This window comes from Gigantopelta aegis, chromosome 10 (assembly GCF_016097555.1).
Source record: "Gigantopelta aegis isolate Gae_Host chromosome 10, Gae_host_genome, whole genome shotgun sequence".
Classification (NCBI taxonomy): domain Eukaryota; kingdom Metazoa; phylum Mollusca; class Gastropoda; order Neomphalida; family Peltospiridae; genus Gigantopelta; species Gigantopelta aegis.
This window is the reverse complement of record NC_054708.1, coordinates 81,088,387-81,101,148: the sequence shown is the minus strand read 5'-3', so window position 1 is coordinate 81,101,148 and position 12,762 is coordinate 81,088,387. Positions and strand designations below refer to the sequence as shown.

General features: G+C 39.3%; 1 protein-coding gene across 1 annotated transcript in view; it reads right to left on the bottom strand.

Annotated features, from left to right (window-relative positions):
- Window positions 1-5,571: 5,571 nt before the first annotated feature.
- Window positions 5,572-12,762, bottom strand: part of LOC121383934 (protein odr-4 homolog) — a 29,600-nt gene continuing 22,409 nt past the window's right edge. The window contains exons 11-12 of the mRNA XM_041514037.1: window positions 7,336-7,428; window positions 5,572-5,730 (exon numbers count right to left, since the gene is read on the bottom strand). Of these exons, the coding sequence (XP_041369971.1) occupies window positions 5,663-5,730; window positions 7,336-7,428 (161 nt within the window). The 3' untranslated portion in view covers window positions 5,572-5,662. The remainder of the gene's footprint in view (window positions 5,731-7,335; window positions 7,429-12,762) is intronic.

Genomic DNA, 12,762 nt, shown 5'->3' with positions numbered 1-12,762 from the left:
GACAAGATTCTTCAGCTGCCCCCCTCCCCCCCCCCCCCCCCCCCCCCCCCCCCCGGAGGGTACGGCCCTGGGGTATACGACATGTTTCATGTGAATTACGAATGCCTTATTTAGACCAGTAGAACTAATTTTAATCAGATTGCTGACAACACTGCGTAGTTTCCAATGTCCAGGTAACATTTCGTCTGTAAATAATAATTTATTCATTCATTTCAACTTATTTTCGTGCTTATATCCAATTAAGGTTCAAGCACGCTGTCCTGGGCACACACCTCAGCTATCTGGGCTGTCTGTCCAGGACAGTAGGTTAATTGTTAGTTGGTTAGTAGTTAGTGAGAGAGAAGAGGGTGTAGTGGCCTTACACCTACCCATTGAGCCCTTAAGAACTCGCTCTGGGTTGGAGCCGGTACCGGGCTGCGAACCTGTACCTACCAGCCTGTAGTCCGATGGCTTAACCACTACGCCATCGAGGCCGGTAATAATAATTTAAATATTGACCAATCACACTTAGCCTTTTATAACGTTATTTGGGAGCATACAAATTCTAAACAATATCGGGCGAGTCTATTTTAGTGGCCGCAGTACAGCGAACCATACCAATACGTACGGGATGGGTTATCAGTCTTCAATTTTACATTGAAAATTATTTATTTATTTATAAAAAACCCCAAACTAAATCAGTCTTCAGTTTTACATTACAAATTATTTATTTTATAAAATAAAACATGTTTTAAGGCATTCGTAATTCACACGAAACATGTCGTATACCCTCAGGATAATTCGGAATGTTTTCAAATTATTTTTAAATCACTGGCATGATTCTGCAAGTAAGGTTTTGATTGGTGGACATGAGCTACAACTGGCTGCTGTTAGATCCGCATGTAACATTGTAATAGTGGAGCTAATTTTAATTAATTAGATTGTCTTAAATTCAGGGGTTTTTTAACGTTTATTTTGGCATAAATGTAACTATTGTCTTTAAGAATTGATGTCTGTATGCTTATGGACCTATGTGTGCTTAAATCACAGAGAAAACTCCATTTAGAGAGAAAGGTTTAATATAATTTATATTAACAATAATTATAGTTTTAGTTTACCACCATCAATAACTTGCCAATGTTTGCATTATACCAAAAAAATGATCCTACTATCCCAGCACTGAGGTGTGCACTTTTTAGTCCTGTCAGTATATGAATAAAATAACCAACCACAACTTGCAACAGAATTAATTTCTTCAGAACTCATCTCATTTAAGAGTTCAATTTTAATTTTATTTTATGTGTTTTGTTGGCCTTTGTGAGATGAATGGTGAAGAAATAAATTCAGTTTGTGGTGGGTTGACCAACGTTTTTGCATAAATTGACTGGACTAAAGTAAAGTAAAGTTTGTTTTATTTAACGACGCCGCTAGAGCACATTGATTTTTTATCTTATTATCGGCTATTGGACGTCAAACATATGGTCATTCTGACACTGTTTTTAGAGGAAACCCGCTGTCGCCACATAGGCTACTCTTTTTACGACAGGCAGCAAGGGATCTTTTATTTGCGCTTCCCACAGGCAGGATAGCACAAACCATGGCCTTTGTTGAACCAGTTATGGATCACTGGTCGGTGCAAGTGGTTTACACCTACCCATTGAGCCTTGCGGAGCACTCTCAGGGTTTGGAGTCGGTATCTGGATTAAAAATCCCATGCCTCGACTGGGATCCGAACCCAGTACCTACCAGCCTGTAGACCAATGGCCTGCCACGACGCCACTGAGGCCGGTCTGACTGGACTATTTCACGTTTCTCACAAATGCATTTGGAGCTACTATTTGCATGCAACACCTGAATTAGCATAAACACACTGGAAGTTGCTGAAGTTGGTACTTTAAGCATGAAATTGTAAGTAGCATGTAATGTAACTAAAAAGGACCGGCCTTGGTGGCATCATGGTTAAGCCATCGGAAATAAGGCTGGTAGGTACAGGGTTCACAGCCCAGTACCGGCTGCCACCAACAGAGAGTTTTAACGACCCAGTGGGTAGGTGTAAGGTCATTACACTTCCTTCTCTCTCAGTAATCACCGACAATTAACAACTAACCCTCTGTCCTGGACAGACAGCCCAGATAGCTGAGGTATGTGCCCCGGACAACGTGCTTAAACCTTAATTGGATATAAGCACAAAAATAAGTTGAAATAAATTGAAATAAAATGCTGTTGGAGTAATAAATGAAATGGAGTTGGTGCCTTTATATTGTTTAAAACTGAAAACCTTTACACTGAGATGGAGTTGGTGCCTTTATATTGTTTAAAACTGAAAACATTTACACTGAGATGGAGTTGGTGCCTTTATATTGTTTAAAACTGAAACTCCTATATCTATCAGCAATACAAAATAGCAAACTGGGTTGTTGTTAAATTTATTTTGTTTAACAACACCACTAGAGCACATTGATTTACTAAACATCGGCTTTGGATGCCAAACATTTGGTAATTTTGACAGTCTGAGAGAGCAAACCTGCTAGTTTTCCATTAGAAGTAACTTTGGATCTTTTAAATGCACCATCCCACAAAGAGCCATTGATATACTAGTCGTGGTGAACTGGCTGGAACGAGATATAATGTGTCCATCAACGGGGATCAATCACAGACTGACTGTGCATCAGACAAGTGCTTTACCACTGCCATGACCCTCCACGTTTTGTTATTTAACCAACTGGTGTAATGTACATAAATTATGGCTGTTTTTTGTTAAAATGTTATTGGGTAAGGTGTGATTAATATTTTCCTGATGTACTTATAGCATTTCGTCTTGAGTACAAAATAAATATGACCGGATACAATTTCAATTTTAATTTATTATCTGGTTTTTGTCCTTTAATAAAAATAAAAATAATAGAACAATGTTTTTGTTTTTTGTTTATTTCTCAACATGAAATCACTTGTACCACATGCAGAGAAGCTGCGTTCACTATTTATAAATAATATTCAAAGGAAAGGAATAATTGTTTAACAACACCTCAGCACATTTAAAACTACAGCTGTTTCCTAACATTTGGTTCATCTGCCACAATGTTAGTCCTGCCGAAATGCAGCATGGGATCTTTTGTGTGCACCTCCCATAAACCAGTCTGTACATACCATGGCTTTTGATATATCTATCCTAGGGCATCCCCCTCCCCACCACAAGGGTGGTGAATCCTACAACCCTCACACATGATTTCCTGCATCAAATTATTTAAAGTTAAAATTGACAGCACTAAAGCACATTGATTTAGTAACATCAGCTATAGAACACATTGATTTGTTAATCATCGGCTATTGGATGTCAAACATTTGGTAATTTTGACAATTAGTCTTAGAGAGGAAACCCACAAAAAGTTTACATTAGGCCTAGTATAGTAGTAATGGATCTTTTATATGCACTATCCCACAGACAGGACAGCATATACCACAGCCTTTGATATACCATGGTGCATTGCCTGGAACGAGAAACAGCCCAGTGAGCCCACCGACGAGGATTGATCCCTAACCGATCGTGCTTTACCACTATTAGATGTCAAACATTTTTATATATGGTCTGAGAATACTGAATACATTTTTTCATTAGTAGCAAGCGATCTTTTGTATGCACTATCCCACAGACTGAATAGCACAATGGGTCACCGACAGGGATCGATCCTAGACTGACAACACACCAGGGCGATCATTTTACCACTGAGCTATGTCCCACCCTAAATATATTTAAAGATAACAAGAACATTTTCTCACTGAACAACACCTTAGTATATTCAATGTGTTAGATCAGCTCATACACATGTATAAAGTGTCTGTACAGTGACGGACATTTTCACAGTGACGGACATTTTCTCACTGAACAACACCTTAGTATATTCAATTTGTTAGATCAGCTCATACACATGTATTCAGTGTCTGTACAGTGACGGACATTTTCTCACTGAACAACACCTTAGTATATTCAATGTGTTAGATCAGCTCATACACATGTATTCAGTGTCTGTACAGTGACGGACATTTTCTCACTGAACAACACCTTAGTATATTCAATGTGTTAGATCAGCTCATACACATGTATTCATTGTCTGTACAGTGACTGTGACATTTTCTCACTGAACAACACCTTAGTATATTCAATGTGTTAGATCAGCTCATACACATGTATTCAGTGTCTGTACAGTGACTGTGACATTTTCTCACTGAACAACACCTTAGTATATTCAATGTGTTAGATCAGCTCATACACATGTATTCAGTGTCTGTACAGTGACTGTGACATTTTCTCACTGAACAACACCTTAGTATATTCAATTTGTTAGATCAGCTCATACACATGTATTCATTGTCTGTACAGTGACTGACTGACATTTTCTCACTGAACAACACCTTAGTATATTCAATGTGTTAGATCAGCTCATACACATGTATTCAGTGTCTGTACAGTGACTGACATTTTTTTAGAGAAGAAATCTGTATTTTGGGGGATTTTAACCCATGGTTATTAGGTATCAAGTGGACATGGCAACGTTAAAGAGAAAGTTGCTGATGATGCCTCGACTACTATTTTAGGAGTCTTTGATATATACAAACAACACAATGTCTTCTAGTGATTTGTTTGAAACTAGTTCAGTGGTCATAGCCTGAAAATGAAACACATTCTTAAAATGGTGGAATTTGATATTTCAAATTGAAAGGTTTTATTTAACAAAAAAGAAAGAAATGTTTGATCCCAGACCAAGTCCATCAGGTGAACAATTTAACATTGGGCCACATCCCGCCCACTCAACATTTTAGTTACAGTTATGCAATCTATTTTTTGTCTGGTGTCGTTTTTGTTTCTGCATTTTGGTGTGTGGTTTCTGAAGTGGTATGCTGTAATCAAAAGACAATGTTTTTCTCAATTCATTAGTCCTAGTATATCGTCCTAAATATTCAGTAAAAAACTACAGGCCATACTTAGAACTCAGGAAGGATGAACTAATAAAAAACCAGGAAAGAAAGAAAAGAATGTTTAACAACACCTATATTTAGTGTATAAAACAGTTGAGAGGATAGCAAAAACCATGGTCTTTGATACACCAGTCGTGGTGAACTGGCTGGAATAAAAAGAAAGCCAATCGGAGAATGGGTGCACTGTGGTTGTTTGATCCTACAGCACAAGCACCTCAGGTGTGCGAAATACCACCCGAGGTAAATCCTGCCCAAGGTTTTACAAGGCGATCACCTGTAAACCAGGAGAAAAAGGCCTGCTTATAAATATTGCATCATTCATGCATAACCTCGTCGTAAAAATATATGCATTATTTTCATTTCAAATATGCATTGTAGGTACCAATGGTTGTTCAAAAATATTTACATGTCGCTGACATGTGCCAAGATGAATTAAAAAAAACAATGTTGCAATCCAGATCCACTTTACAGTATCCTTTGCACCTCAGACAAGCTGTCTACCACCCAGACACATCCCAGCACCATACCATGATAGAACACAGAACTAATAAAAGTTAAATATGGTACAGTGTGCACTTTCAGTCATGCCATCTTGGTAACAAACAACAACGCAAAGTATCAGAATAAATTATGTTAATTTGTAAATGCAGTATTGAAGCAAAACAATTTTGAAACATTATGTCAAGAGTTTCTACTTGTAGTCTTTTCATCAGCTGGCAGAGACGTACACATACAACAGGGCTGTTACCATGGCAACTAATCCTGCAACCACAGCACCTGCAATTGAAGGAAGGAAGGAAATGTTTTATTTAACGATGCACTCAACACATTTTATGGCGTCGGACAATGGGGCCACGCAGTTGAAGGAATATTGGTGAAATAATAAAAAAGGAATATCTGGCTAATGTCACTCCAGCACTGTTTTGTGAACAGCTAGTAATTGTCTACCTATGGAAAATGAGACGCTATAATGCTTGGCACACACATACCGATTAACGCTGACTCGACTGTTGAGTTGACAGTAGTTTGTAAATGTGCACCTCAACTGTCGAGCCGGCATTAATCGGTAGGTGTGTGTCAAGCATAAGAAAAAACCTCACTGTTATTTAATGTCTGTTGGGTCAATTTTATTTATATACATGGTTTGTAAGTGGTGGATATTAAAAAACAAAAACTGCATGGAAATAAATGTTATGCTAACCATAGCTTTATTCAAAGACAAAAATATATATTTTGTGACATAACGTCCAGCTTCAAGCTAGTCTTAAGTAATAGTAAATAAATTACATTTTAAAATTAAAAAAACAACAATAATAATTACATTTTCTTCCCCGGTGAACATTCATTCACTAGTCTAGGGCTGATAATTTGTGCGAAATGGGAGGTAAATGTGAAAACGTAACATTGGAGCTAAGGGCAAAAGTTTCCACTGTCGGCACTACCGGAAAGGAACAACCTATAATTTCATCAAGGCAAGACAAACTCTAGCTTTCACCCCTTCCATGTAATAATACAGTAAAGAATAGCCCATAATGTTTTAATATTCAAAGCAAAATATTTTGTTCTTAACCACTGATCTACAATTAATATACTGATATTTAACATAACATATTTTAATATGCCATATTTTATTTTTCTAGTATAAATTTCTGTTCAGTCATTTTTTAATCCATACCTGTGACGTCACACTATTGTTCTAGATGTAGATTATTTTTCAAGAATCAACACCTGTGAAACAAGGCAATTTGAACTTTTTATACATTCAGGTCAGGGATTCGAACTCATTACCGATAGAACCTATTTGTTGTAAACAAGTACAACGATTTAGCCCATGAGGCCAAACATCTGCATCATCAAATAAATATGTAATTTAAGTCTTATAAACCATATACTAGTGATTGTAATATATTCTGGTGGAACACAGTGAAGATGGTCAGAAACTAAATCGGAAATCAGATAAGATTTTTGCGTATAGGTTGAAAGCGTGTGCAGGTTAGGTCAAGCTTTAGGTTAGGTCTGAAAGGATCCTGACCGAATAGTACAGGTTGCCAGCCTCAAGGATGTTGTTAGGTCCGAAAAGATTTACTGACCGAATAGTACAGGTTAGGTCTGAAAGGATCCCATCGTTTTGGGTTATTAGTTTTGTAAATATTCTTTGCCATTTCAATCAAAATTTTCATTAGAAAAGATAAAATAGAAGTTAATTTAGCAATCACGTATTTTGTTTCAATGAATTAAGTTGGAGAATGCATTCGGAAGTGTACATTCATGAAAAATAATTAACTCGTGAATTATTTTACACAAATCTACACCCCCTTGTACATTCTCCATTACATAACTAACTGAACAAAATTTATTTGGCTTCAACTGCGTGCAAACTTCCAACATAATATTTAAATGTGTTTTTTTCTGTTATTCCTCCAACAGTCAGTAGGGTGTCTTCACTAGATGTCTGTTCAAGCCAGTCAGATTCAGGTGGAACATAAAATAGACATGTCATTAATGTGCATGATAAAAAAAAAACACTTGCAGATTCAGGAGTCCCCTTTTTTGACAGACTATATACATGTATATTCCTGGTGAAATTCACAGCATGACCATTTTTCACCACTCTTCAAATTCCTGTATCCATCCTCGAAAGCTGTACAATGAGGTGAAATGTGGTCATCAGCAATACTTTGAAACTACAACTCAGGTGTCTCTGTAATTAATTCTTTAACATTTTGCTGACCAACAATAAGATTAAATTAATATAGGATTAAAAGTCACAAGAAGTCTGAGAGTACAGTAACTGCTAAAGCAATACATGTACCCTACTGGGCCCAGTATCTCCATGAATTTTGACTCTGTAAAAAAAAAAGAGGGTAAATCGCTTGAAAGTTATACTTGATCGGTAACAGTACACGAATTGATAAAGGAATACAAAAAATTTCAGCTCGATATCTCAAGGCATTGTGAAAAAAATCATCCGGAAAACTATAAGTGGGACAGATAGACGGACAGACAGGACAGAGATGAACCTATAGTCCCCTCTGGTAGGGGACTAATAAATAGTACTGTTCATGGATAACAAACAAGACAAATGGATACTTTTCAGTTTGCTTCGTCTTCTTGTCTGGAGATGTTTGCAGTATGTTTTATTTTATTTTATATTTCTCCTTTAAAGTGCTGTGCCAGACCATACACTAAAATTTCAAATTCCACAATTAAATGCTTTCTTAATTCATTGCAATAATATTTTACACCGATATATAAATCAATAATTACGAAAATGCCTCATAAAAGTATTAAAACATCACTCCTGTAGAACACTGCCGGAAACGACCGAGTAAAATTCTCGGTAAAAACATTTGCCTGTAAATAGCCGTGACGTCACGAAGGGAATGCGCTTCACAGAAACCTACCACGAGATGACTTGCAGCGCAAGCGAAAGTGGGACCGACAGCGACTGCCAAGCTTGATCATGCGATTCTTCTTTCGATGATGCCTTATCAGTTTGAACCTGGAACATCTTCCGACGAACCACCGGCCTGACAGATGACGATGAAAATGGTTGTGGAGACAGCGTACCACTAATTTACAACTTTTATTCTTGTTTTGTTCTTTAGCTTTTCGTGCGAATTATTTTGCTACACTGTATGTTCTAATACTTGTGATGTAGTAGAAAAGACGATAAATAACTCTTGAATTCTAATTTTAAGAAATAAACAAAAACGACTTTTAGTCCGTCCCATCCCTCTATGAAGATGTTTTTTTGTATGAATAATTTCATTTTAGTTTGACGTAAAAAATAAAAAAGTATAAGTGTTTTGGAAATAACAAAACAATACTATTTTTTGTGTGCAGTTGTGAAAACAGACTGCTCAGAAATAAATAACTTATAGCACATTCCATAGTATGAAAAAAGGTTTTCTCTGTGGGAGGTATAGTAAAATTAATTTAATGTATTTACAGTCTGTTTTACAGGGAACGCCTTTTTTCATACTATGGAATTTACAAGTCATTTATTTCTGAGCCGATTGTTTTCTAAGATGCATATAAAATTAGCTTCTTTTTTTTTGCTTTTTTTTTTTACAAAAAACCCCTACATTTTTGTAGGATGGGACGGACTAGGCTATAGATACTTACTTGTCTGTACTTTATTGTTTTAATGTTCTCGAACTGTAAGAAAAATCTCACAAATGAACGAGATGCAAACGACAACAAATCGGATCTCGATGATTGCACGAACCGTGCATGAGAAAACAAACTGACCGGAGTTGTCATTTGTTTCGTGTCGTAGAAAAATTGTTGGTACGGCATCTTTTTTTAAAAGCCATAACACATGGTATTCCCATATCTCACTTAAGCCGACAAACCAGTTCGGACGAATCGAAACTAAAGTGTCTGCTGTCGCAACGGTCTCCGGCATTTTCTTCCTGTCCAGTATTTCCATGTTTTTTAATCAAATTCACACACAGCTTTCTCACAGCAACATTACTAGGAAATGCGTGAAGACTAAATTTATCGGCTTTTGTATTGCTACAGCCGCCAACAACACGCCGTTTAACCATAATAAACACAAAAGAAGCAATGAACAATGACGCTGACTATCGAAAGGAGTTCCCTTCATGACGTCACAGATCAAATTTTACGGAAATTCCCGAAACGAATTCAGCTGGTTCTGTTTTTCAGGGGAATATTTTTAAATGGAAAATATACCGGTATATAATTTTTTTACATTTTCATTTTTAATTTTCTAATCATATTAAATAATATCTTGATTGATATAGCTCAATACATCATACATCTGGCACAGCACTTTAATGGAATTCATAAAGTATTTAATAAAGATCCGATTCCATGCTTTGTTATAGTACATGTATGTTTAGCTTTTTAAAAAGTACTAAGCAATAGGAGTATTTGAGGACACCGCAGCACATTATTTAATCCACGACTACTAAATGCCTAAAGCCATGTGCTCATGTCTGGATAAGCATACTGATACACCATCCAGATATGGACACGATTATTTTGATAAGCCCATGTTGAATTTGTATCTGTATATCAAACAGCACATAGGAAGTTCACAAAAAGTGCCTAGGTAATCCACTAGCACTGAACTCACCAAAAACCTAACAGAACTGAGGAGTGGTAACTTGTCTTTATTATGCCTCATGCTGTGATCACAATGATGCTAAAAAAAAATTAAAAAAATTGGGGAAAACTATATCTAATGTGATACCATTTTGTTAGTGTTGTTTCTGAAGACCTGTTGCTGTGTGTATTGCATTAAATAATCATATACTCTTCAAAAGAAGAAACGCAAAACCACATTGTCGTAACATTTGGAGAATTGATTTAATTATTGAATGGTGAGTCCGATAATTACCAAATGTTGCAGGATTGTTCACAATTCACTCTAGTCCATTGTGAGTAAGTGATAGGACACACCACCAAGGTCAAGGTCATCAGGAGTCAATACCGGGTGTGGCCTCCGCGTGTGTTGACAACTGCCTGGCACCGCCTGCCCATTGAAGCAACCAGAGTACGGATGACGTCCCGGGGGATGGTGGCCCACTCGGCCTGCAAGGCTGCTGCCAGCTCGGGCAGGGTCTGGGACTGTGGTTGTCGCTGTCGGAGGCGTCGGTCCAACTCGTCCCATAGATGCTCAATTGGGTTCAAATCCGGTGATATCGATGGCCAAGGAAGGACATTAATGTTGTTGTTCTGTAGGAAAGCCGTTGTGAGACGTGCTGTGTGAGGCCTGGCGTTGTCATGTTGGAACACTGCGTTGGCGTTGGCCATAACTGGAACGATGTGTGGCCGGAGGATCTGGTCAATGTAGCCCTGTGCATTCAGGTTGCCCTGCACGTGGACCAGGTCAGTTCTGCCAGTGTGTGAGATGGCTGCCCACACCATGACACTACCCCCGCCGAATCTGTCCACTTCCTGCACGCAGTTTGCCGCATAACGTTCACCACGACGCCTATACACGCGACATCTTCCATCATGACGTCGGAGCAGAAATCGGGACTCGTCACCTGTCTCCATCGCAGTTGAGGCCATTGTCGATGAATCTGGCACCACTGCAGTCGGAGTCGACGGTGTTGTGGTGTTAAGATGACACCTCGAACTGGACGTCTGGCACGAATTCCTACCTCACGTAGGCGGTTCCGTACGGTCTGGTCGGATATCCTGCGCAAACCTGGTATTGCTGCGGCTGTGGAGGTGGCAGTAGTCAATCGTTCCCGAAGGTGGCGTACCCGGATGTAGCGGTCCTGCCCGGGGGTAGTGACCCGTGGTCGACCGGATCTAGGGAGGTCACGTGTTGATCCATGTTGCTGGTAACGGTCCCACAGTCTGGAGATGGTGCTTGGGGACACATGGAATGCCCTGGCAACGGCCGTTCTGGATTCGCCTACGTCTAGTCGGCCGATGGCATTGTTTCTCTGCGGTTCACTGAGACGTGGCATGTCCTGGATTGTCAACTGTCGGCCAGATACAGAGGCCAGGCAAGCGAACACCCTGCACGTTTATACTGTCGGTGTTCATGTTGCACGTGCAGACAACGCACGTGCAGTGGTGACATGGTTTGCACGTGGCTGCGTTTTTGCGAATATTCACATTTTGGAACTTTATTGTACAGTAGCTGCGTTTTATCGAATGTAACCGTGGGAATGTGTTTGGGACATGCAATGACCTTATATTCACAAAGCATGAACCGGTAGGAAACATAAACTCGGAGTTATAACCCATTTGTACCCTTTTGCGTTTCTTTTTTTGAAGAGTATACGTATCTGAACACTTTTTGTTAATATGCCAGTCATAGGTCACGGGTTGGAAAATGTTAATAACCTGTTGGTTCCAGCAAGGATGATCGATCTTATGACTCATCATACCTCTTGCGAGAGCCCTCCCACTGGTCTAAATAAATAATGTGTACGCTGTAAAAGAACCATATCACCGGGTCGTTCACATCAAGAGATAAATAATGGAGAAAACTTGGAGTGTTTTCTCTTTTATAGATACATTACCTGTCCTCAAACAAGTGCACCCCCCCCCCCCCCCCCCCCCCCCCCCCATGCAAGTGGTCTGGTCCGAACATCCCAACAGCCAATGGGATGGCCTAAATTCTTCTACTGCATACTGCTCTCTAGTTCTGGTCACATGACTGTAACTTCCTTCTTTTTCCCTGAGCACATCACACGGAGAACAGGAAGCGGGGAGGCCCGGGCAGGATAAATCTTGAGGACAGGTAATGTATCTATAAAAGAGAAAACACTCCAAGTTTTCTCCATTTCTATAGACATTACCTATCCTCAAACAAGTGCAGCATTCAACAGATGGTGGTGGGTGCCGAAATCCCCAACCGGAAAGAGGCTGACTAGTGGAAGAATAAGGCCAACCTTGGTAAGCTCTCCTCCTAGGGATGCCCGTCACAGACCAATGCAGGTGATGTTAGTAACAACAACCAGAATGGTGGCATCCATCAGCAGTGGCAGGTACGGCTCCTAGAACACATGGACCAGGAGGCGGAAGCCACATCTCATGCTGGTTCTGACAGGGTGGGAAGACGTAGCCACCAGGGATGCAGGTGTTAGGTAACCCTCACGTATTGAAGTGTTATAGTTTTTCAATAACAAGCGACAACCTAATGAGGTGCATCCGTCAGAACATTGAACAAAACAAGACCCCCGAGTGTTTTCTGTCTAGTACATCAAAGATCTGTTAGTTCAATAACGACAACCAATAACCACATGCAGTGCAGGGTAAAGGTTATCGAGACAAAAGTTCCGGCACCAGTACGTGAACTGTGCAAAAGAACAA